Below are 26,430 nucleotides of genomic sequence, written 5' to 3'. Positions count from 1 at the left end.
CGCCCCGCCCACTGCACCTGCCCACCACTGCTCCTTCCGCGCCTGCTGCCTCTGACTCCGCACATGCATGAAATATGTGAATCAGCTCAGCGCATCTGCGGCTCCTCTGTAGAGCATCTCACGAAAGCACAGCTCAGGCAGCCAGTGCCGGAAGGTGGAAGTGGGTGAGGGAAGGAGCCATGTTTCTGAAGGAGGAGAGCTGGCCTCTTCTGAGTATCTCCACCCTCTAGTTTCTGTTAACCTCTTCTGTAAGATGTGTCTGGGGGAGATGATCCCTCTAGCCACCGGCATAGGATTCTGTTGTATCACATCACAAGGCCGACCGCCTGGCTCCCATTCAGTAGTGGGTTATTTGCTAGTAACCTAGCTACATGGAATGTGAAAGAGATTTTTCTCCAGACAATGTTATTTCTCCCCTATGCACAAGATTATTCTTGTTTACTGCACTCAGAACTCGGGGTTAAACTGGACAAAGGGCTTTGCATGCTTCTCTTCCTGGAATGTAACAACACCCCTGTGAAACAGGGAATTTTAGCATTCCTATTTCACAGGTGAGTAAACTGAGGTTCTGTGATGTTTGAAAGCAAAACTCTCCCTGAGCCCCATGGGTGGAGGCCAGGATCTGGATTTGAAGCCAGGAGTACCTGGCTCTGCAGCGTCGCTTACCCAGAAAGCTGCTTTACCCACAATGCCATGGGATACAGTCTGGACTTGACGCAAAGGAAGGAGTTTGTCTCCGCACTTTCATTGTAAGAGACAGAAAGCATTGCGGTTATGCACACTAAGCCAGAGTCCCTGAGTTCAAAATCCAGCCCTGCCACTGCTGCCATCTGTGCCGTTGGCAAATTCATCTCACTCCACCCTAGTTTATTCCACTGTAAATGGGTTTGATAAAAGTACCCAGCTCTCAAAGGCTATTGTATGAAAAGATTAAAATATTTATGTTGAGGGTCCTCCCTGGTGGCGCAGTGGGTTAAAGCACAGCACTGAGAAGCTAAAGCCACTTCCGCATGAGTTCGATTCCCACCTGCCCCGGAGGTGACCACATGGCGAGGCAGACCTCTCCTGACCCGCCCGCTGCTCCCCTCAGCAGTGTACTTCGTTGATTTGCCTGTTCTGCTCCCCACTCTGTCTCTGGTGAAGCCTCTTGCCGCCCCGGAGCCTCTGGCCTGTACCCCAGTTCTGTATGAACAAATAAATAAATCTTTAAAAGAAAAATTATGTTGAAACAAACAAACAAAAACCCAAAAATGACAGAGTATATCTAAATATTTAAAGTTCTTATAACAGCACTAAGCACACAGCAGTAAGCACTATGTGGTGATGAGAATGGTACAAATCACACTGAGGGCTTGCAGAATTCAGGGTTTCATAGGGATGGCGGGAGAATAATTGCAGCAAATAGAAACTTGGGTGCTGGGAACAGAGTCTGTGGTGATCTGGGCTATGGAAACAGAACACAGCGCTCCCCAACCCACCCCCAGCCCCATCAGGACTGGGCAGAAGGCGGGTGGAGAAGGTAAGGACTCTCGAATTCTAAAAGATGGGAGGTTCCACCTCACCCCAGCACAGGGCAGGCACGTGCCCAGCAGGGAGCGCAGAACCCTTGGACACAGCCCACAGGAGGCAGCCTCTGTCCCCAGCCCTGAGGGCTGGAAACAGGCACTCAGGGTGCAGAGGGGGAGGTTAGGACTTGCGCTTTGCTTGTGTTTTGCTTTCCCATGATGAGAAATAATGAGCAAGGACAGGCATGGTGAGACTTCCTCTAGTCTCTTCCTCCACTGTGGTGTCTTGCTTCCCAGACCCCATAGAGGGCAGGGAAAGCATGGGAATAATGGACCGTTGGAACCAGAAGGGCAAATGTTAGAAGTTAGAGGTGACCGTCAAGTAGTAAGGTTCCCCCAAATGGGACACCCTTCTGGTGTCCCTGGCCCAGGGCCCCTCAGTTCTATCTCAGCCTCCCTTACAAAGCAGGTGGATAAGCTGGCAGGGAACCAGCCACTGTCCACTGCTCCACCTGCCAGGATCAAGGGATGGTTGAGGTATATCCCACCCAGGCCAAGAAAGGGCTTTTGAGACCCTCTGGTCAAGACTGAAAAGAGGATTCCATGAACAGTGGTAAGGGGCCAAGGAATCAGCATTTGCGGGCTAGCAAAATAGTAAGAAAAGGCACCATGGGAGACTCTGGGGGAATGAGAGTGAGACTCAAGACAGCGAGGGGGCTAGAGGGCTACTTGGACTCAGGACTGGCATGTGAGGAAAACAGGAATTTAGTTTTATTGGCTGAGAAACCCAGGACAGCAGACCTGCTGAAGTCCACTAGTGGTTGCTAGCTGTGAGCAGTGACCAGCGGCAGCACGGGGCTCGTGGCCGTGGCCAAGTCGAGTGTCTCGAGAGGCCTTTGGCCTTCGTCTGCAGCCCCAGCACCAACCACCTGGACTCAAGGTCTTTCACTCCCTTTTTTATTCGGTTCTTTCAGCCTCCTCCTTCCTACAGGAGCCAACTTGAGTGGCTGCGAAAAATTTAACTCAGGGATATCCAGACTGAGAGATCAGTTTAAAAGAAAAATGTGCCAGGGAAATTTGCGGTAGCTGGTGTCCAGCCTGAAGTCATTGGGATGTTTAGCCACTTGCTATCCAGCCATGAGGACAATAAATTTCTTGCACAGTTTTTGTGCTTGACCCCTGTCTTGTTCCTGTCCCAGGACCCTGCCTGTCTCACTCATCCTTTCCCTGGGGATTACGCTATTCCACTGGCACATGGTCACTATGATTTGTGTGGTTTGTGGGTGCCCATCCTTATTGTGTCTGCTGTCTGCTCACTTGAACATCAGAAAACCTTATAACTTATGCATGTAGCTTTTTATTTCACAGGTATTCTATTGAGATGAGATGAAATTTATTAAAGTGCTAAGCCAGGAGCTTGATTTTAAAATGCTGTAAGGAAATAATAGCAGAGGGCTGCTCAGACTTAGTAAAAACATGAATGTGTTTGATGTTGCTGAGGTTAGGGAAACCTAACAAAGGGGCTAAGCTATATCTGCATATCCCTGGCGCTAGTCCTTAGTAACTGCATGAAAGTGGACAACTTTAGTCTCCTTGAGGATACAATTTTTTTCATCTGTAAAATGGGAGTCATTCTGCCTACCTCGAAGGTGATGGGGCTTGGGGAAAAGGGTGACCAAATGAGAGAGGTGTTCAACACAGGTAATAATTGAGAGCCTGGCACAAAGAATTCCATAGATGTCATTTCTTTACTATCACTGTTGTTATTCTTAGCCTAGAACAACTAAGACCACAATTAAATTGCGTATTGTGAAACATGAGAGCTCAAACCATACTTTCAGTAAACATTTCTTGAACACTACTGTGTTCTAATCTGATTCTGGGGAAAACCCAAAAGAGGGATGAAGACTCCACTCACCCCTCGGGGGGCTGTGCCTCAAAGCTTGGTGCAGACAATCAACAAATAAGTAATTACCATGTAAAGCTGTAAATGCTCTAAGAGGTGTGGAGACAAAATATCCCTGGAGCGAGGAGTTGGAAACCAGCCTAGAAGAGCCCTCCTGGTACAGAGCAACTTTGTTCAGTTGCCACTGTGACCTCCGAGCCCTGTGGGAGCCATTGCAATACTGCATTTTTCATTTCATTTCATTGTGAATAGTTGCAGTTTCACAAATGGAGCAAGAAAATTTGTTTCTGTTGAACCCTCTTCTGTGATTGGGGAAGGACCACATTTCATTTGCACTGTTGAGGATTTAGCATCTGAATTGCTGGCTCCTTTCTATAATATACCGGTCAGATTTGGAAAACTTTAGAGTCCCCTCCCACCCAAAAAAAAAGTCGCCTATCTTACTGATGACTTTTATATTGAATACATATTGAACTGATACTATTTTAGTTATATTGGGTAAAAAAGAAAAACAGGCTATTCATTTTGCTTTTACTTCTTTAACGTACTTTAACGTATTTATTAGAGAAGTATATCTGACACAAGAGGGCCTAGTGGTATTTCTGTCCAATGAGAAGAAGAATGCAAATGGCAGAGACAGGACGGTTCAGAGGCAAGACCAGCACCAGGCCAATTTGGGCAATTCTTTTAGACAGATCTGGAGCAGAGCTTAGCCGATCCAAGGACGGTGGCTAGGAGGCTGCCCCTGGAAGTTGGGACAGAGGGTCTGTACTTTAGCAACTCTCAGGCTTAGTTAGGCATGTTGTTTAAGTGCAACAAACCTCCTTGCTTCATTTGTAAAAACAAAGATAATACCCCCCCCCAGTATCTAAACACAAACAAGCAAGATGAAAGATAATACCCCCCCCCAGTATCTTGTATTAAAGATGAAATGACATCAGATAAAACTAATAGGGGACACATTGTGAAAATTAAGCCTAAAAGAGCTAAATAATGACACGTTGGAGAAAATTACAAGCCTATCCATTTTTCTTGAACTCCAGAGATGGAAGTCTAGAGGACTCTCTCTAGAGGGGACCCCAAACCCCACCTGGAAGTCCGTTGGGTTCTACCTAGATTGGATTTGCCATATAATTATGAGGTGGGGAGGAGCAGAAGTTTAAGGGAGGGAGATTATTAATTAGGAAGGCTGCCAAATATCTTTCTGCTGTCTTCGCAATGCTTTGTGGAGTGAAAATGCCCCCACCATGATGCAATGCCGCTTGCTACTTGTTGTGAGAAGTGCGCATGTACCTTTAGCACAAAAGAAATGTGTGGGACTTGAGTATCACATAAAACCCTGAATGGGCTCTATTAAGGAAATTGTCACAAACTCAAAATAAGTCTAATTCTATCATCTAACTGCAGATGAAAATACAGTTTTTTTCTTTTTATGGCTACAAGTGACTTGCAATCTAGAAAGAATTTTTTTCTTTTAAATTTTTTTCCATATTAGCGTACTCTCAGTAAGAAACTGGCCATGTTCATGTTCAACCTAGCAGGAGACCAAGACTACCATAGTTTTGAGATTTTCATTTCCCACAATGTGACCAAGTCCTAAGAGAGAACTAATTGCTTTAATGCAATGTTTCCTTCCATCAGAATAAAAAAAAAAGTTAAAATGTTTCAGGTTAGGCATGTAAAATCCATTTAATGAAAAAACCATTTAGGAGAAAGATGAAGCCAATTTGCTAATACAAGATTTTTTATTTCTGAGTTTGAGGGGGAAAAAAGAATCCTTGAGCGAACCATGTCAAAAATTAAAAATTGAAAAGAACATTGGCTGCCTCCCCATGTGCCTAATTTGGCTTTGCTGAGCAAATGACCAAATTGAAATGAGAATTACATGCAGGATTTGCTCAACATCCTTACTTCTTCAACTCATTTCTCACTCTTGAAAAATTACCAGGTTCCCATGCAAGAGGGAACATGTCTATAAGGACCACGGCATCCTCAGACCAGGGAGAAGTTGAAAAATGGCGATTTTAGATTCTAGCTGTGAATGAACTTCTGAGGAAGACTTTGTCATAGGAAGCACAATGTTCCTTTTATGGACTAAAAAATCACAAGTATCACCCATTATCCATAAATAGAATGGTCCCATTTGGTAGGTCATTTATTTTGGATCGAGAAAGATCAAAAATGTCGCTACATAAATTTTGATAAGAGCATTCCCAGACCCCAAAAACTAACCTACCAAGTCATACTAAATAGGAACATATTAGTTTGGGTCAATGGGAGAAGCCTAGAATAGGTTCTTTTTACTCATGCCCTACCTTCTAAATAGTAGCAATTAAAATCTTGGGTGAGTGTTAGAAAAGGGCCTCACTCTGTCCCCTCATTTTCTCTTTATAAGGCACTACATAGGACTTTAGAATTCTCTTTCTTCAATGAAAGGAAAGAGGCTCACAGAAAAATTGTCAGGGAGTCAAGAGACCAAGGCTCAAATGCTGGCCCATCCAGTGGTAGGTTGTCTTGACTTTGGGCAACTCATTTCACCTAGGGGGTGCCAGGTCAGCATCCGGGCACCAAAGGTCTGGGCCAGATGACCTCTGAGCCCATCTTGACTGTGGTTCTGTCATGCTGATGGGGTGCAGGAGGGAAGATGATCGAGATAACTGTACAGCTCCGCCCTGATGAGGACTTAGAGATGAGCTGACAGCCCTCCTGCTGTGAGCTGGGGACTACAAAGCTCAGGTTCAAATCCCACCACTACCACTTACCAGCTGCACGTTACTTTAGCCTCCGACTCTTCTTCTGCTTAGTGAAAAAATAATATGCACAACTGATAGGGCGAATGCCTGGCACACACAAAGGGCTCAGTGAAATAGCCACATCACTACGTGAGCACCCAAGACCCTGATGGAAGTCGCCTCCTGTGTACCACCCACTTCCTGATCCGCGCCTCCCTTGTCCCAGTGATATCCTAGACGGTTGGTTTCGTCTCTCCTTTCCCTGCAGAGATATAATTACAGTGGCTGAAACAAGTGCTTGGTCCTTTAACCCACTATCCCATTCACCAGCCATGTCAGTTTGGGCAAATGTCTCAATATCACTCTGCCTCCTTCTCTCAGCTATGAAATGGAAATATAATAGCACCTACCTCTGGGTTAATCATAAGGCATAGAGAAAGCAGGGCTGTGAAGTGCTGCTTAGTATTATGTTTGATATGAGTCGACACTCTGCAAAATCATTAGTTTTTATTCTGACTAAGTCAAGAGAAGCTCAGAGAAGTACATTGGTTTGTATGAGGTCATCTGCTTCTGAGAAGTAATTCAAGCATTCAAACTCTGATGGGGTCTATCCTAGGAACCCAGACTAGAGAAAAGACCCTTCCTTTAACCCTGTTCCCGAGACGCCCCTCTCTCCTGGCTTTACTGCCCATTGCGGGCAGCCTGGCTGTTCAGAGTTCAGGCAGAGGCTCATCAGAAGCAGATTGGGTGGGGGTGAGACGATGTCCAGACCCTCCTGTCATGTGCGGCAGCCCTGGGGACCCGCTCTCACCAGGCCTGCGCCCTGACCCCTGCCCCCTCCCCTGGCAGAAGGTTGTTTTTCACGGGAGAGCTCTCCCTCTTTGTTCCAGCACACATGGTACACCACTGATCGATACGACATCTCATCCTCTAAAACATTCATAACGTCTGCTTCCTGGGGTCCCGGTGGCCATGTGCCTCGTGCAGCCCGCGTTGCTTTCCCTTTGTGCTCAGGGGTCCTGTGACCCGACCCCCTCTTTAACAGGGCTGCCCATCGCTGATCTCCAAAGAAATATACTAGATGACAAGTTGTGGGGGGGGAGCAGGGGTGCCGGGGGGAGAAGCATTTAGGCAGATGTGTGGGGAATGTGTTTTGCTCCTACAGAAGCTCCTAAAATCCCAGACCGAGATTTATTTGCTGAATAAAACCTACTGATATTATCATTCTCCAAAGGTGTCTTGATCACATGGGTCCTTTCTTGGAGAAAGAAAGGCATTTACTTCTCCCTGGCAAAAATAGCAGCAGGCACAGGTATTCTGGGGGACACTGCACCGTGTGTAGGTGTGAGGGTGAACGGCTCCAGGCGTGTGTTTAGCTGTCCCACGATAAGCTGCTGTGGAGGTGGGAGGAATATGCGGCCAGTTGGTTTCATTCCCCTCTCCCCCATACACCCCTAAAAATGCACCTCCATGCAAGGCAAAGAAAGCGGCTGTGGTGCACAGCTGTCTGTTTTGTATATTGACCTAGTACCACCTGAGCAAACCAGGCACCCCATCTGGAGCATTCGTGGAAACAGGGCTAGGGTGACACCAGTTTGGGGGCTCCTGCATCCTGAAGCCACAAGGAGCTCCATTGTTTCCTCCAAACACAAGAATTGATTAATTTCGTACCACTTCCCATTGCTGCACCATCCTGAGCCTGTCATGCGATTAGATTAATGTGCTGATCCCTCTGTGTGGATTGTGGATTCTTCTTCTTTTTTTTTTTTTTTTTAAGATTTATTTATTTATGCATACATAACTGGGGTATTGGCCAAAGGACAGGGTCGGTGAGAGGATTCACCAGAGACAGAGTGGGGAGCAGAACAGGCAGATTGATGAAATACACTGCTGAGGGGAGCAGTGGGTGAAATAGGAGAGGTCTGCCGCGTCGTGTGGGTCACCTCTGGGGCAGGGATTGAACTCACACTGAAGCAGATGCAGCTAGCTTGCAGTGCTGCGTCCCAACCCCTTGTACCACCAGGGAGGGCAAGATTGTGGATTCTTCTTGCCCCAAAATCACACTGCTGCCTGGGTCCTGAGGCTGCCTCATACCACTGTCACCTGTTCTGTGGCAGAGGCACCAAAATCTCCCTGCTTTTGCAAAGGACCAGAATTGGGGAAGTTGGGGGTGGAGAACACACAGACAAAAGTCCTGAAAAGACTATTTTAGCACCGGGGCTGGAAGATGAGAGCCTGCAGGTAGAGATGTGAATGTAGGTACCTTTCTCCAAAGCCCCCCTCATGTCCAGGGATCCTGCCAGGATTCTGGTATCACATATACAATTCATCTTCCCTCTGCTGTATAATTCCTGGGCAGTAAGTTTTGCAACCATTTTGGAAGCTGCAAGCTAAAAAGTTGAATGCAGGCAAGTAAGTTTTCAGAGCATTCTTGGGAGATAGGTGCACAAATCCCATTACTAGTAAAGGGATTTGTGGGCGTAACTTCCCTGCAGTGCTTTGAAAATTCATTCCATTCAGTGTATGGCTATACAGTGGGAGAAATAAGAGAAATCACTTCACCAAGGCAGACTGAAAGGGATTTTTTTAACTCCTTCAAGATTTAAATTTTTAAAACTCCTTTAAGACTTAATGCCATTTCCCAGAATACTATCCCTCGTGGTTTTGTTTGCATCTCTTCTTTCAGGCAGCAGGTAATTTGGGCTCTAACAGCGGGTTTCTGAAAAGGATATCATTAGTAAGTTAACAGCAGGCACCCTCTTCTTGGAGAAGGAAGCCCTGCTCTCAACCGCACCCTCAAAGGATGGCAGACCAACAGGCAGAGAAAAGCCACCCAGCGTATTGATTCCATACCAGCCTGATTGTAAATCAGAACGCTGTATTTATTTTTTATTGACAATGATGGTTCTTTGAGGTGAAGCAGCAAACTTGTTGCTGACCAAGGGCGTGTGTATGGAGGACAGTGAATGCTTACAAAGGGAGGTATCTGTGCCTGGGTGAGCATTGTTAATAATTCTGCAGCCCACCGGCCCTGTGCTTTGGTCAAATAGCAGTTCGCACAGAGAGATCTGAGAGCCTGATGTTGGCCAGTGATGGCTGGCAGGAGACCACGGTCAGATGCCCACTTCCTGGCTGTGTGATCTTGTGTGCTTCACTTACCCTCTCTAAGCCTCCTTTTCTTTATCTACAGAATATAGAAGTTATTAACACCTCTCAGGCTGAGAAAAAAAATGAATGAACTCATCCTCTCCACCCATCATCTGGTCCCCTCCCCCCACTCCATGCCCACCCCATCCCCACCTGTTTCTCTCCAACCCAGAATGCAAACCAGGTATCAGCTATCAGCATAAATTGCTTTTATTCCTTTCGGTCTTTGCTCAGATGTTGTTACCTCTTGCAGACACCACCCTTGACCAGTGAACATTACAGGGGAAAACAAAACCAAAACAAACAAAAAACCACACTCCATTTGAGCGCTCAGCACTCCCTAGCCCCAGACTTTACTTTTCATGGTTTATATTAAGTGCTCCAGAAATATTTCTGAGTGATAACGAACAAATGGTGCCGTGAGCGGAGCTAGCCCCAGCCCCGGCACATTGCACAGCTCAGCACTCATGTCCCCCATCCCCACTGAGTGGGCTCGTGGGCCTGTTTCTGGGCACGCACCGCCGTGTACCGGTGCCTGCAGACTGCCTGCGCACACAGTCGGCATGAATGCTGCAGGCTGGTCATGCGGCTGTCCTCAGAGCAGTGGCACTTTGGGGACCGGCTGCCTTTCCCAGGGGGAGCCCGGCACTGTTGACTAAATCGGCAGATGCAGGGGCAGGGAAACCCTCCTACCTGGTCTCCAAAGGAGTTTGCCATCATCTCTCGTAACCCTGTGCATCTGGCAGCCTGCAGAGCCACAAGGGCCAGCAGCAGGGCTCCTGCCTCCCACTCTCTGAACTTGGCTTGGCCTGAAGTCTTCCACTTTCAAAGGGAAAGCCCCATCCCTCATCTGGGTTACGTATTGACAAGCCTGATCTTTAAAGACACCCCCTGCTCCTGAGGGCCTGCTCAGCAAACACGGAGCGTCCACAGCGTCCATGTTTGCCCTCTTTGACAAGCAGGGGCTGAGCAGCTCTCTGGGAAGTGGTGCTGACATATTGATTGACTCCGGCGTCAGGTTCATCCTCTGTCAACCAATGAACGTGGAAGATTCTAAGTAGCACCCAGCAGGGGCCACGTGCACCCTAATTACTGCTTCAGACAACCCCCTTGCCAGGCTGCCACTTCTCCAGTCCTATAATTGCTTGTCCTTAAAGTGGCTGGAGAACTCGGTTACCTGCAGCCCACCACCTGTCTCCCTTACTGCTGCTTTGAGTCCCTCTGAGTGGATCTTCTTTGAGCCCAGGTAGCAGAGAAACTGGCCAGGACATTCGGAAAATCTTACCCTCCCTGCAGTCTTGCTGAAATCTGGGCTCCGCGTGTGGTCTGGACATCCCGCCTCGGTTCATTTTCAGCACCCCCACAACTCAGTGTAAGTTTGCTCCAGTTAGCCCAGAGGGCTTCTTCGGGTGCTTGGCTGTCTATTGTGTTTTCAGCTGCCACCTGGACTATACACACTTCCGCTTGCAGCCGCTCCCTGTTGTCCTTACTGGCCCGAGGAGGCCCTTCGCTCCATCCGGGGGTCTCTCGGGATCAGAGCCTGTCAAATCATGATGAATTGTGCATTTTGGCCGGCAGAGGGGGTGAGTGATGTTAGGGAGAAGGCCTCCCAAACTCATTTCACTTCTGACCCCAAGATGTTCTAAACAAGACCTTTTGGGATGAGCTGCTGGAACATTTGTGGGGCATGGGGGAGATGGTCTCCCCACTGCATGCAGACACCTTGTTAGCGAAAATGTAAGTTTATGAGGCCTGGAAGTCCTACAAATCGTGAAATGAAAAAGCAATATCTAGCTACTCTAAGGCTTCTCAACTTTGTGAGTCTGAGAATACATCAAAAATGCAGATATTAAGAAATTAAGGTCTAAAATATTATGTCTTGTTGTTATCCATAGAGATGCATGTAACAAAACCCCAAATCTGTAGGGACTCTTCCTGTCTGGGTTTTACAAAGGAAACTGAGACAGAAACAAGTCACCTTAAGGAATGTACAATGACCTGTGATAGGAAAGTGGAATTCTCACTTGACCTAAGCGAATCCATCAAAATGGTCTTGGGTATGCAGCTATAATGAAGAATCCCAACTCAGAGACAGGTAACAGTAGTAATTCTTTACCCCATCGCTGTTCTGTCACTGGTCACCTGTGGTCTGAGTCCTGTCTTAACTCAGCATGTTACGGAGGCGGGGAAACATGTATGTTTCCAAGTCACATAGTCCTGTCTGAGCTCACAACGATGAGGAAGAGAACCCCACTTGGGGAGTGGTGCTGTCTATAGTAAGTGGTCATTCATCAAGCACAGTGAGATGGACATGTTAAGAAAGAGCCCACATCTGCTGAGACTCGAGTGCCATGGAATTTGTGACCACATCACCAGGACATTTAAGTACACGACCCTCTCACTGCGCTCCCCTCCCCTGAGACTCCCATCCCCCTGTGATCAGTACTTCTAGGCAACAGTTTCCTCACCTATAAAATGGGACTGGTGATCAGACCTAACCTCAAGTCTCAGCTTTCTGAGTCTTGACTGAGATCAGGTGGTAGAAGGTCTTCGAAACCAGCCCTGGGAAGGGTACAAGGGCTGGCAGCCTATTCTGATGCTAATGTTGAAAATGGCCTGTACCCCAGTTCTTGTGTGCATACATAAATAAATCTTTAAAAAGAAAATGGGCTTCTCTTTGCAGACTCATGCATATTGCTGCCAGCACTGTCTCATTCCTCCCTTCCCACCTCTGTGTATGCATTTTTTATTTATGAGGATACAATGTCCTGCAAGCCCACCTCTCCAGTCTGTCCCCATATGTCGCCATAGAGTCTAATACACATTTAGGGAGTGTTTTCTGTATGCAGGACACGCTACTCAGTCATCAGGGGATGGTAGATGCTTAGCTTCCTTCTGATCTTAAACAGCCATTCTTCTACCTGGATGGGAGGCCTTTGCAAGAGGTTGAGAGAACAACTGAGAGACTGGGATCTCAGCTCCCACCAGAAAGCAAGTGAGTGGCAGAATAAGAAACAGAGTTCTCATTACTCAGGAAACTCATTTACTTCACAGCTCCCATGGGTCTTTATCCTGAGGACACTTTAGTCCTTCCCCACAGGACAGAAAGATGTTCTGTTTTCTTACTCTAGGGAGAAGGAATAGCTGAGCAAGAAAAAAAAAGTACAAACAAAAGCCTGTGTCAGACACTCCCCCCCCCAAAAAAAAACAAGAGAAGGTGGTTATCCACCCCCATACAGTTCTCACTTATTTACTTAACATTCAAAACAACAACAGAAAATATGCCCAAACTTGAGTTTCATTTTTGCTGCGTTGCTGCTGCAAGGGCAGAGCACATGCACTGTGTGTATGGCTCCCCCTTTTCCCCATCTCCATCTCACTTTCTGATTTTTCTTTTCACGTGTGGGAATTGTCTCAGTTTCTCATCTACCCTGCCCCTCACCCCACCACCCTGCCTGTGGTTTTCTTGTTTTCAGAACTTTTTTTTTTTAATAGAAAAATACTATGGAACCCACAACACAGAGTGGGGGGCGAGCCTCCCTGCAAACAGAACACAGTTGAGGCTCCCCTCTTTATGTTCGGGAAGGTTAGGGTAGGGTATGCTGGTTTTGCTCCCCAAGCTGACGGCTGCAGTAAGTTCTGTACCTTGGAACAGCAAGTTGAACTCTAGTACAGGAAAGCAGTCTTGACAAGTTTTCAGACTGATGGGCCACTGGGGAGGGTGTCATCTTTGCCCCAGGGGGCCTCCCTGCTCCTTGTGTGGGTCTGAGAACCCAGACTTGGTTGGGTCACCCCCCCACCCCCCGCTGCACCTGTCACCCGCGGTGTCTGTCTGAAAGCACAGACAGGCTCCCCTCTGCCGCTGAGAGCCTCATCTCCATGGTGGCAGTGGGAAGCTGGCCCAGGGCAAGCCCCGATAATCCAATCGGAACTTTTTTTAAAATCGTTTTAAAAGAGCTAATTCCTTGGCTCCCTTCACCTGGTAATTACAAATCAGAAGCTCTCGTTATCTTGAAGCCGCCACGATTAGTTCTCATTTCCTGACCTCCGTACAGTGAAAATATGTCATGATTTGAAGCAATAGAATCGGGTCTCTTCAAGTAAGTGACCTACATAGAATGGATAAACTGCAGGAGAAAATTAGGTGTTATCTGGAGGGAAAGTGTACTTATTCTTATTAGTATTTATCATCACCGAGAGATGCAGACGTGGGCGCCTCACTTCAGGTAACGTATAGGAAGACGACTGGGCCTGAGTGGGGGACACGGGGAAAAATGCTGACACCCACCGGGGACACCTTGCCATCTTATCTGCAGCCATCCATCTGAGCTGGATTGTTTGAAGATAGGTTTTTAACCTTAATAGAATGCAGCCTGGCTTTAAGTGGTGGTAGGCATGCAGAATTAATTGCTGTGTGAACAATTTCCTAAGCATTGTTAATTGCGTTTCCTGTGGTTAATTGTTTCTCTCATGCCTGCATCACACTCGGAACCTTTCCCTGTCAACAGCCCTTTTTCTCCCACAGCGCTGGCAGCTAGCAACAGCCTCAACCTGTGTCCGGCTGAAATGCCAGACAGACACGGGATGGGACTCGGTTATTGTTTGGATGAGAAATAGGCAGAGGAAGGAGTCCCTTATTTATTTGCAAATGAAGCATTTCATTTGCCCCTGAAAGAGGACAGGTGTTTGGGGTTTGCCTTTCATTCCAGACAGGAAAAACAACTCAAGAACCGTCAGAGTGGGGATGAATGGAGTCCGTCAAACTAATTGAGAATGGGGGTTGGCACAGATTGAAGAGGCAGAAGGAAGTTTGCAGGTCACGTGAAAGTGAAGCGGAAGAGTTTTGCAGACATGCATGTGGTGGCAAAGCCAGGACTCAGCTTCACAGCTCTTTGCTTCTGTGCTGTGTCTGTGTATGTATTTGTGTGTGTGTGTCACAGGGAGGGAGAGACGGCATCACAGTAGTTCCAAGAAAGGACCCCGTGTCTCCACCGCATCTTTTCCCCGGTGGTATTCACGTATCACAAAGTAGGGAGGAAAGGAAAAATATTTTTCAAGTTTGCAGTCTTTGGGAAGGTGGGCAGATACCACTGCAGGTGCCACGCAGCGTGGTGTCGCAGTGCAGGTGTGGCCGAACTGGCAGGCTGATCCTATTTGGGGAGACTTGTTTTGAAACTGATAGTTTCAAGCTGAAGTTGTGTGGGGACAGCTGTCTTTGTCAGTGGCCTGGGAGTGCTGTCTAAAAGAAATTGCATCCAGACCAATGTTTGGGGTGGGGGTGGGGTGGCAGGCAATACCCTTGACTAGGGTCTGAAGATCACCAGGGTGCTTTTTCCCATTGGAGGAGATGGCACCTTTGGAGCCTCTGAGCTTTTGTTTTCTCCTCCCTCCTCTGCCACCTGCAGGGATCCTGCCCCCAGAGCCTGTGAGCCACCACAGGGGAGAGCAGCTCCAACTGCCCAGATCTACATCTTTCTGTATTTAGCTAATCCCTGTGGCCTGGGGCAAGCCATTTTGAACTGCAGCTTCCTTAAAAGGCAAATGCTTGGAAAAGGCACCTGGCCCTCCCCCTTGACATTTGCATTGCTGAATTATCTATTCATTTTTTCATTACTTTGTCTCTCCTGCAGCAATGCATCTGCTCGGACTCAATTGGCAACTCCAGCCGGCAGATGGACACACCTTTAACAATGGGATAAGGACCGGCTTACCAGGAAACGATGATGTGGCAACAGTGCCCTCTGGAGGCAAAGGTGAGGTTACAGCTGCTGCTTGCCCTCTTGAGGTCACAGGAAAATTCCAAGCTGTCGCCAGCTGGTTCAGGTTTTCTAATCCAAAACTTGGAAGGTACGCAAAGAAAGGGGGACAGACATCCTGGCCTTTCCTAGGTGCCCCCGTTAAAAGCTGTTTGCTGTTCCTGTCTGTTAGCTGTGTCTGGCTGGAGTGATTGGGAGCTGGCCCGGCGCCAGCTCAGAGCAACATGCATACCTATGCTATCTGCAGGGTCTGGCATGGCTGGAGCTACTTGAAAGCATCCCGAGGCCTGGGCAGAAGCAGCAGCAACAGGAGCAGCAGCAGCAGCAGCAGCAGCAGCAGGAAAAAGTCCTGCCTAATCAAGACAGCCCAGAGCAGCAGGCAGCACAAGCCAATAGACGTAGAGCCCTCTCCCAAAGGAGGGAGGCAGCCTCGCCAGGCAGGCCACAGAGAGAAAGCCTGGAGCTGTTCTGCCTTGTGGGAGAATGGAAAGGAGTTTAGACAACTGGGAAACGGAGCTGCCCAGAACAGGAAGGGGACAATAGAAATGATTGTTGAAGCTAATGGTGTGGGAGGGAATAGGTGCTAACAAAGTACTAAGGAAGAGGAGCAGACCAGAACCCGGGAGAGGTGAGGACCTGGCAGTTAAAGGCAACAGCAGCCAATGAGCCAGTCCAGCTCCCCGGGGACAGCTCAGTTGGGATGTGAAGAGACACACAGGGAGAGCCTGTGTGGGGAGGGGTCCAAACACTGAATGTTCTACTCTGCCTCCTAGCACACGCCTTTCTTAAATATCCCACAGGAATATTTCTAAGAGAAGAAAGGAAAGAGGGTTTATGGAGCACCCAGTGTGTGCCCGGCAAGCACATACTTGTGTAACCGAGTCCCAGAGTGGGGTCGAGGCGTTCTCCGTATCAAGCAAGTAGGCAGACAAGTCAGCTTCGTGGGCCGTGCTGCTTTGAGTAAGGTGTTGGTGTTCTCCTCAGATCTGTCATTTTCCAGGAGATTCCAGAACTCTTAGACCCTCAGCGGTAAACATTAGAAATCCCGAGGTGCTTGTGTTGCTTAAATTAATCTCCCAAGAACTGTCCTCCTGCTTCGGTTTTTTAGTCTTTTTAGCCCATCTTAAGAGTCGCTCAACCCATCCTAATCATAGCACTGAAGTACCTTTGAGTCTACATGAAAGAGTTTTACTGGGGATGAAATGATAGGGTTTCTATTACCAGGGAACTGAAACAAGGCCTAAAAATGAAGAGTGTGTTTTTCCTTAATTGACCAAAAAGCCTGAAGCCAAATTTCTGGGCCTTGGAGATATAGTCTGTTCACCACCAGTATTTGGCATCAACCACAGCTTCGGTTGTTTTAATTTAGTTAGTTTAAAGATTTATTTCTGTATGCATACAGAACTATGGTACAGGTCAGAGGTGCAGGGGTGGTGAGAGGATTCACCAGAGTCAGAGGGGGAAGCAAAATAGGCAGATTGATGAAGTACACTGCTGAGGGGAGCAGCAGGTGTGTTGGGAGAGGTCTGCTGCGCCAGCCATGTGGGTAACCAACAGAGCTGAGGATGGAACTCATGCTGCAGCTGATGCAGCTAGCTTCGTAGTGCTGTGCCTCAGCCAGTTGCGCCATCAGGGAGGGCCTCTTGGGTTGCCTTTGTGATAGTGATGGTCACCTGGGGTGGCTTTCCTCTCCGAGGGGAAGACTTTTTAATTGTCTCCATCAGAAGGGGCACCACTGGCATCTAGAAGATAGAGCCCACATGCTGTGAGGCGCCCTACAATACACAAAACTACCCTACAACCGGAGCTGTTCCATTCCAAGTGTCACCAGCACTGCTCTTTGACATACCCGGTTTTCAGGGTGTCTTCTGTTTTATCCATGAATGTCCTTTATTCTACAAGTCAGCACCCCAACCATTACCCAGCCTAGTGAACACATTTGGACATGAATATGTGCATTTCAGCAGCAGGCAATGGAATCAGCCTAAGCTTCCATACAGTCTTTAAATTGCATCCTACAGGAAAGGGAATTGTTGATAGGCATTAACTCCTATAAACCAAAGCCATTCCTACCCCAGCCCCACACCTGCCAGGCCAGAGTGAGGAAGAAGATTCCCCACAGAAAACAAGCCGTAACTAAGGGAACGTAGTCCTAACCAACCACACAGCCTCTAGGTGAACAAGTGAAGAAACACTTTCCAGGGTGTCTCTGGAAAGATCAGAATTTTCCTCCTCAGAGGCAATGTGCTTCTGAAAATGTTGTATAAGTCATGTAACGTCACTTGTTCAGCTATTTTCCAAATGAGTTAGGAGCCCAAGGAAATGTTGCTAAACTATTGTCCTGTCAGTGTTGACAATAGGACTCTGTGAAGAAGCATGAGAAGTTTAAATTGCTTACAGAGGATGTAAACCTCATGACATCTCCTTTCTGAACCCTGACATGCCACTCTCCCAATACCTAGGCAGACAGATTCTGTTAAATTGTAAGGCCCGATTCCCAAAAACTAGAAAGGCTTTTGTTTTCCCACACAAGCCTGACACTTTGGAGAAAGTGACCTTATGTTTGAACTTCTATACCCAGTGACCTTCCTACTCCCCAACCCCCACTCCCCATTCTGTACCTTTGGATAACCGAATCAATTCCCATCGACTGCTCTTCCAGTGTTTCAAAGAGACAACTAAGATATATTGGCAATAAGTTAATTAAATAACACCCCCTCCATTTTTTTGTGTGGTATACGATAATCCTTCACTCTGATAATGTTTTAATCAAGATACACCACACATTGCCAGGGAGGTTAATCTTATTAAGCAATTACCGGGTAAGTATCCAGCAGAAGCAAATTAAAATGTAAGCAAAACATGGGCATGTGAGTCCCATCGAAGGTCCTCGAAGATGGCACGTCGATAGAGATTTCATTACCTGGTCTTTAAGAATGTTTACATTCCTCAGATTTGGAAAGGTGTCTAATAGACCCAGCAGCCTACACTCTCAGCTATGTTAGTGGAAACAAAGCACTTGATTAATTAGTCGGGAGAGAATGTTCTTTGGTCCTCGTCTTTCCTTTTCCATTTGTTAGTGTTCGTGGTTTATTTTTTCTCCATTTTCTCTTTCAATTAAACCTCACCGTGGTTGGCTGTTGGGTTTCACATTGAGAAGAGGCAGCTCACAGACTGCCAACATCACTCACCATCTCGCGTGCATTTCTATGTTAAAAGGAATGAACTCATACATCTTCATTACAAGAGCATGGAGCACTTTTTCTATAGATCTGGGATTAGATAAGCTTTGAGAATGAAGATTCAATACTATGTTCTGACCTAGCCAGACATCATGAGAGGCTCCAGTATGATTGGCTAGACCCAGAGGCCGAATACACAAGAGTGCTTTTAAAGGGTCTGTCATGGGTAGCGCATTTGTACACTAATGTTAAGGCAGCATCGGCTCCCAGGTAGAATGTCATGGATCGTCCTGAAAGCCTGTCACTCATTTTCAACTCCAAGTATCTGCTCTAGCCAGGGTCAGCAAACATCATCTCACAGATTTAATCTAACTACCCCTCTTCTTTGCAAAGAAAATTCTATCGGTATGCAATCAAATTCATTGTCTGTGGTTGCTTTTGCATACCTCTCTCCCTCTGCCCCATCAATAGATTTGAATAGGTGCAGCAGAGTCCACAAAGTATAAACTACTCATAGACCTCTTGTGTAAAAAGTTTGCTGAGCGATCTGACATTTGCAAGCACATTTCTATCTCCCTAGGGTTTTCCTATAACCCACAAATGATAGAAAAGAAGTGAAAAAAGATCAATACATCAGTTTTTTTTTTTTTTTTCCTTCTTGACCAAGAGTTGATTACAGTATATTCTTGGTAACTTTGCACTGACAGATTCTCCATAGTGTGGTCTGGCTGGCCCAGCCCCATTACATAGCAAATGGGTGTCATTAAGCACATCATTTGTTGTTCCTCACGGCTTGCTTTCTCATCTGTGAAATGATCCCCCTTCATAAGCTTGCTGTGCAGCACAAATGAGATAACTCTGGTAAAGGACAGTGTATGGATCAGGCACTTAGTAGGCGCTCCGTGCGTCCCAGCGACTGCACACATTGCCTACGTTTTGCGTTGCCCATGAGACCATTTACTAGCAAGTGTCCATGCTGCTGCTGCTACATTATTTCCTCTCATGGAACTTTTTTGGAAAACTATTGAGTTAATGTTGATTTACAGCACTGGCTATATTTTAAGTGTATAGGTCACACCTCTACAAATGCATGTTACAGATCACATCCACCACCTCCAGTTGCAACCATCCAGCACCTTACTTTCCTGTCATCCCAACACTCCCCATCTGGTTGCTCCAATCCTGAAGTCAGATTTCAAAGATTTGTTTTGGTGTGTTTTTCTGTTTCCTCGGGTTTTTGTTTTTGTTTTTCTCTTCTCTGTATTCCACACCCAAGGTCTTTCTCCATCTGATTTATTTCACTTAGGATAACTCCCTCTACTTTCATCCATTTTATCAAAAGTGGCAAGATTTCATCTTTTTTCTTTTTTTATAGTGGAGTGGTGTTCCATTGTGTTTCTCCGCCACGTCTTTATCCAATCATCTGTCCTGGGGCATTGGGTTGTTTCCATAACTTGACTGCTATAAACAGTGCTGCAATGAACAGAAATCCCTTTGAGTCAGTGTTTTTGTCTTCTCTGAGTAAATACCTGTGAAAGGGGTTGCTGAATGACATGGTAGAGCTATTCACATTTTAAAAATTCCCCACATCTTTTCCCATAAAGGTTGGAACAGTCACACTGTATAGACTTAGGGATATAGGATCATACTTTCTTTTTTTCTCCATTCCCTACTTTCTGGTTTTCTTGACATGGTCATATGCACAGATGTCAGGTGGTCCCTCATTGGGGTTCTCGATTTGCACAGATGTCAGGTGGTCCCTCACTGGGGTACTGGCTTAATGCTCAGTACCAGGATGATGAGCATTTTTTCATGTGCCTGTTGGTCATCTGTGTCTTCTGCGGAGAAGTATCTGTCTAGCGCTTCTGTCCACTTTAGCATGGGTTAATTATTTCTTTTCTCTTTGTTGAGGTGCATGAGTTCTTTGTAGATTTTGGATATTAGCCCCTTGTTGGATGCATGATTTGCAAATATTTTCTCCATTCAGTAGGGTGTCTTTTCATTTTGATGATACTTTCTTTCACTGCACTGTTTAGTTTGATATGGCTCCAGTGGTTTATTTTCGCTTTTGTTTTGTTCTTGCTGTTGGAGTTGGGCCCCCAAAGACATCCCAGGAGCCAGAGTCATTGAATGTTTTAGCTATTTTGTTTTTTTCCTAGGTATGTTATGGTTTTAGGTCTTATACCCAAGGCTTATAAATGCTGTATTTTCCAAATGTGCTGCCTTCACAATGTGAAGATAGGCAATCTTATCTTCTTTCCTTCTAAGAATTAGAGCAAACCAAATGAAGGCTTCTTCCCAAACATTTGCATGACGAGGTCAGTGGGAAGTAGGACTTCCCATTCATTGGGGCCAGTGTGCAAAACCAGCTGGCCTGCTTCCCACAGCATTATTTGTCTTCCTGCAGCTTGAGCTCTATCACTGCCAGCCTGTCTGTTTTAAGCCCCGCCATTCTCGGTTTATAACTCAGCTGTAAACATTTATTTGTGCCTGGAGCACATTTCTTTCCTACCCTTTGAAAAAAAAATCAGAATTTCCAGATGGTATGCAAGTTGGAAAAAAATGGCAAAGACTGTTATTCTGTTTAGAAACATGTTTTTCTACACTTGCCCTTTCAGCAAAAACTTCATAATGATTTTTACTAGTTGGCTTAATGCTCAGTACCAGGAGCCAGATTAACAGGGAGGTTGGTAATTCTTCCTCTGGCTCTCGTCAGCCTCTCAGTGAACATAGCCTAGGGTTTCAAAATGATCACTTCCTTACATGGGATTTTTTTTTTCAAAGTCTGTGAGATCCCCAAAAAGCAAGGGGTCACCCTACCTAAGCTGACCAATGCCATTGCAATTCTGCATGTCTACTGGAAAATATTCCAAAAGCCTTTGTACCGACTGCACATTACGTAGGTGGTGCATTTTGGAGGCCATGTTGTTCTTCCTCTTCCACACGTCATGTGCTGGAGTAGTGTCGTTTGCTCATTTCTGCAACCCCACGCTAAGCCGCAGGTTCTGTTGTGCCCATGGCATCGTGGCTTGACTTGGACATTATAGTGAGAGCCTCTTCCACCCCATGGCACCTACCCTGACTTGTGTGTGCCCTCATTCCTGTCAGCATTGACTTCCCACACCTAGGGGCCGGTCTCTGCTCAAATACACATTTTCGTGTGTCTGTTTCAGCGCCGGCTCTGAAAGGCAGAATAATGGATAAACAGGTGCTAGAATTGCTCAGACAGAGTCTTCATTCCCAGCTCCCCCACTTAAGTGAGAGCTTGTGACATTAAGGTCACCTTGTTTCTGTGGAACTTTCATCACACAAATGGGAAAATTCATTAAGGAACTGAGAGAGTACATGGCAAGTAATAGCCACACAGTAAATTTTCCCTGCTGTAATACTGATAATGCTGAGCTACATATTAATGCAGAAGCAAGTTGACCTGCACAGTCAGGTGTATATATACCTGTTAAGCATTTGTTATGTAAGGTGACAAATTGAGATCTCAAGAGACTGAATGGTTGGCTCAAGAATAATGACCCTTGCCCTTTGCGAAACTTCAAAAACTTTGAAAAAGTTCCATGTAGGGAAGTGATTGTTTTGAAACCCTGTTCATTGCCATCCCAAGCACTGGTGGATTTTATAAAAATCAGCACAGCTGTGCAATGTCGTGAACATCATTGCAGGAGCATCTCTGCTCAGGATGGAATCTATTCCTGCAACCTCGCCAGCCAACAACAGGGTGAAGGCTGACGGGCTGCTGACAACTCAAATGAGCTCTGGTTCATGGCAGTGAATCCAGCATCCTTCGAAGAATCTTTTCACCTGTCTGCTGGTTAAATGGAACCCTCAGATGGTTGTCCCAATTCCCAAATAAATGGAAACGAGGTGTAATGACTGAAGCAATATTCTGAATTCAACTTTATTTGCAATAGATAAAAATATGTGAGGCAGAATAATCTGCAAGACAGATTTACACCAAGGTGCCTCCAGAGTTCAGTTAAGTTTAGGGAAGTATTAATATGAGGCTTCATTTCCCTGGTATGGCGATGAGTCCATTCCCTTTATCACTTGTTTGGGGAATAGTCTCGCTGTTTCCATAAATGAATTATGGCAATATTTTCTGAAATGATTAGCTTCTAATGTGCCTATGGAAGGCTGTCGTTTTGCTCAACATCAGTCTTATTTAACTGGTTGGAATTTTCAGTACATGTTTCTGAAATAGGCAATAGCTTCACATTTACATGAGCAGTCTTCCGTGGAGTTAGAGAGGTGGACTATCTTGCAAAATTGATCATTAAAGTGTTACTTCTACAATTCCGGCAATCTTATCTTTAAGCTGGAGATGAACTCGCCAGAACCCTCATGTCTTAAGCGTCTGTTCTACAGGGCAAAAGGATCATCTCTGCTTTTCACTGTAGCTCAAGGAGAGAAAGGAAGGTTTGACATGGTTGCTGTAATTCTGGGAGGTGTGAGAGGACTCAGTCTGCTGCAGGGACTTTTCGTACTACTTATGGTCCACAACCTAAGGGTGGTGATCAGAATTGCCCAGAATGATTAAAGAATGGTTACTGCATGCCTTTTCTCTTCATGCTTCCAATTCAAGCCTAATCCCGAGCCTGCAGGGTCCAGGAGTGCAGGATAAGGTATAATGAGAATACAGCACACACCTCAAGTTGAGTGTTGACCCTAGAGTCTTTGCAATAGAGTTGATGCTTGATACATATCTGTTGCATGAAAGTATGAATGAATGATGCATACAACACTGCTTAAGAGATTCAATAGATCCAATCACCATTGTGAAATGAAATCTTTCATAAGCTATACAGAACTGCCCCCCTCTCAGAAGCAGCTGGGGTATTAATACCGACAGTTTGAAGTATATGAGCTGATACCTTGCTCTCTTTGGTCATAGCCAAATTCATGAGATGCACTGGTCCCTCTCCATCTGGAAACTGACTACTCCTTGTACCCTAATTTCAGTCACTATCGAAAATGTAAGGCCCGCCCCACTCCTTTGACTGTCTGTAGGTTTTTATGCAGATACTAAGCAGCCAGTATTTTAAATTAGACCCTCATACATGTACCCTCCATATTTGGGGTAAATCATCTCAACTCCTTTGGAGTAACACAACAGCAGAATCCCACAATATATATAGAAGTATGCGTATGTCATCCCATGGTCTCCTAAGAAGCATCCTTGTTATATACACAAGTAGACAGACTCACAGAGGGAGCGTGAGTAACCAGAGGCACACAGCTCATAACACAGAGGGTAGCTGTCGGGTGGGATTCAAACTCTAGCTTCTTCAAGCGCCGTTGCTTCCTGAAGTCTCCAGACCTCTCAGTGTGAGGCTGGGGTAAAGACAGAAACCTTCGTGCTACTGCTTCGGCTGCCTATGCCTCAGTGGCATCTTGTCGCAGTCCAAGATCAGCTGGCATGGCCGGGGATGGCCCAGGGTCCGATCCCATTGTGGGGATGGGAGTTTGATATGCGCTTGGAAGTTTTTTGATGTTCGAGAACGATCCAGACTTTTGCTCCTGAACCCCTGTCCAGAGACTGACCTCTAGACTAGCACCATTGCCCTGGTGCCCCACAGTGGAGGCAGCAGTTTGCAAAAGCCACCTTTTTAAATCCCTTTTGAGGCATGTTTTCATTTTTGTCCCTTTTCAAGTTACAGATACTATCCATCCACTCATTTCAAAAGTTTATATAGAAAATGCCATTTTGCAAGGTATATTAATGTAACGATGGGCTGTTTTGAGTAAGATCTGTAAACTAGATAGAGCATTGCCAGATTTAATTTTCTGTTTTTCATAACAATACTGCAATCCTTGACTTAAGGAAAAGCACATCAAAGTACTTAGAGGGTCTAATTTAAAGGAACACCCTGTTATCTAGTCTCAGGGTTTCATGGGAAAATGCATATGTGTGTGTGTGTATGTATTTAGTAAATGAAATAATAGAGCACATGTGTATAATGTTTACATAACCTGGGTGAAGACATACAGGAATTCTTTGTACTATTTTGGAAATTTTTCTGTAAATCTGACATTATTTTTAAAAATCTGAATAATTCAGACATATAAACATACACACACACACACACACACACACACACACATAGATGTATATGCATACATTATGTGGAAAAGTAAAAGTCCCTTTTTGCAAACACATGATTCATTTGCCTATCTAGAGAGTTTAGTTTGAAAGCAATCACTGGCTATTTAGCAGTAGAGATAATTTATGTTGAATGAATTGAGTTTGTTGAAAGTGAATTCTCTTTCAACTTTCTGATAAATCTCCTTCCTTCTAAACACACATAAACCCTCCCTCCCCTCCCCCTACTTCCCCACTCCCCTACCCTGCTCTTTTTCTCTCTCCCCTTCTCCCCTTCCTCTAACATATCCCTAGTCCCTCTTGGCTTGCTCTGTAAGCCACAGTAGACCAGAGTGGAGTCTCATGAGGGTGGTCTTCAAACCACTCCTATGGTGATAAGGACACTCAGACCCGGAGACCTGGGCCTGCCTAATACTCCAGCTGCTTAAGAGGAAGAAGTGGTGGTTAGCTCCATAGTTTCTTCACAACCCATCTCCTCCCACAGAAGATTCAAGGGCTCACTGTATCAGGAACCTTAGTATTATTAATCTTAGGACCTTTCAGGTCTCCCTGGTGGCCTAGGGGTTAAGTGTCAGTGCTATTAGCACTATGGCCTAAGTTCGATCCCCAGCCAAGGAACTAACCCATATGGCACAGCAGACTGCACCTGTCTCGCCCGCTGCTCCCCTCAGCAGTGTGCTTCATCAATCTGCCTATTCTGCCCCCCACTCTGTCTCTAGTGACTTCTCTTACTCGCCTCTCCAACCCCATACCTCTGCCCTACACCCTATTTCTACACCAATCACAGACACACACACAATGAAAGTAAAAAAATCTTAGGACCTTTGTACTACAGTTCCCTTGGTTGCTTTGTTTATTGAGATTTTCAAGAAAGATAAAGTAAGAGTTTACTCATGATTTTTTCAAGGATTCACAAGGAAATTTCCTTTAAATAGTAAATTTCCCTGTAGACTTTCAAAAGCTATTTTTTTAAAATGTGTTGACATGTAGCTTTTCAAGGTAAATCTTCCTTAAGGCTCTCATTTCTCCAAGTAGCCTCAGGGGGTGTGTTAAAGTACCCCATCAGTTCAGGCACACCCTGGGGCAACCAGAGATGAACCTGTAGCTCTCCCTGTCCTCAGGGAGCTCAGTGTCTAATCAGAGAAACTTAGGGAGGTCAGCAAAATCAATCTAGCTGCTGGCAGCAGGTGCCGTGGCAAAGTTCATTGTCCGTGCTGTGGACACGCACAGAGACAGACTTTCTTTTGGCGCTCTGGAGTATAAAGGGAGAGAGAGCTGTGGTGTAAAGACACAGTTGACCTAAACCATCGCTAAAGTGCTGCTCAATCAAGTCGCCGTACTGACTTCTGGGAGGTTCTACCAATAAGTGCTGCTCAATCAAGTCACCGTACTGACTTCTGGGAGGTTCTACCAACAATCAATAAGATTAATAGATCCTGGCCCTCCCTGGTGGTGCAGTGGGTTAAAGCATAGCACTAAGAAGCTTAAGCCGCTTCTGCATGAGTTTGGTTCCCGCCTGCCAGGGAGGAGCTCCACATGGCGTGGCAGACGTCTCCTGACCCGCCCGCTGCTCCTCTCAGCAGTGTACTTCGTCGATCTGCCTGTTCTGCTCCCCACGCTGTCTCTGGTGAATCCTCTCACCCTCCGTATCTCTGGCCTGTACCCCAGTTCTATATGAATAAATAAATAAATCTTAAAAAAAAATTAATAGATCCTAACCAAAGTTTAATCTTGTTCACATAGTTAAGTCTGTTCAAAAGAATTAGACTTCATAAGAAGACATACGCATACATTAATTGTGTTATATAATTACGCATATGTATGTATGCATATCTCCACATACATGCATATCTCATCCATTCATATATTTTAGACAATCCTTTACTCTGAAAAGAAAGCCAGAATCTTTCCTATGTAGAATATATTTTTTAATTTAATTCAGTGTAACTAGCTAGCACTTACTTTGCTATTTGCTAGCACTGTACTGTTAGCACTGCAAGCCCTACTTTGTTACGCCTACCCTATGAGATAGTCTACTACCATTCTACCCATTTTGTGGAAAGCGTAGAGGCCCAGAAAGGTTGAGCAAA

At 45.9% G+C, this 26,430-nt stretch overlaps 1 protein-coding gene across 2 annotated transcripts in view; it reads left to right on the top strand.

Annotated features, from left to right (window-relative positions):
* The window catches only part of TENM2 (teneurin transmembrane protein 2), an 895,709-nt gene that overhangs the window by 691,199 nt on the left and 178,080 nt on the right, over positions 1-26,430 (top strand). For both annotated transcript variants that reach the window (XM_004689796.2, XM_012730132.1), the window contains one exon: positions 14,921-15,043. In XM_004689796.2, the coding sequence (XP_004689853.1) occupies positions 14,921-15,043 (123 nt within the window). The remainder of the gene's footprint in view (positions 1-14,920; positions 15,044-26,430) is intronic.

Source organism: Condylura cristata, unplaced genomic scaffold (assembly GCF_000260355.1).
Source record: "Condylura cristata isolate star-nosed mole 26May11 unplaced genomic scaffold, ConCri1.0 scaffold00026, whole genome shotgun sequence".
In the NCBI taxonomy this organism is placed as follows: domain Eukaryota; kingdom Metazoa; phylum Chordata; class Mammalia; order Eulipotyphla; family Talpidae; genus Condylura; species Condylura cristata.
The sequence above is the reverse complement of the archived record's forward strand: the minus strand, read 5'-3'. Positions and strand labels throughout refer to the sequence as shown.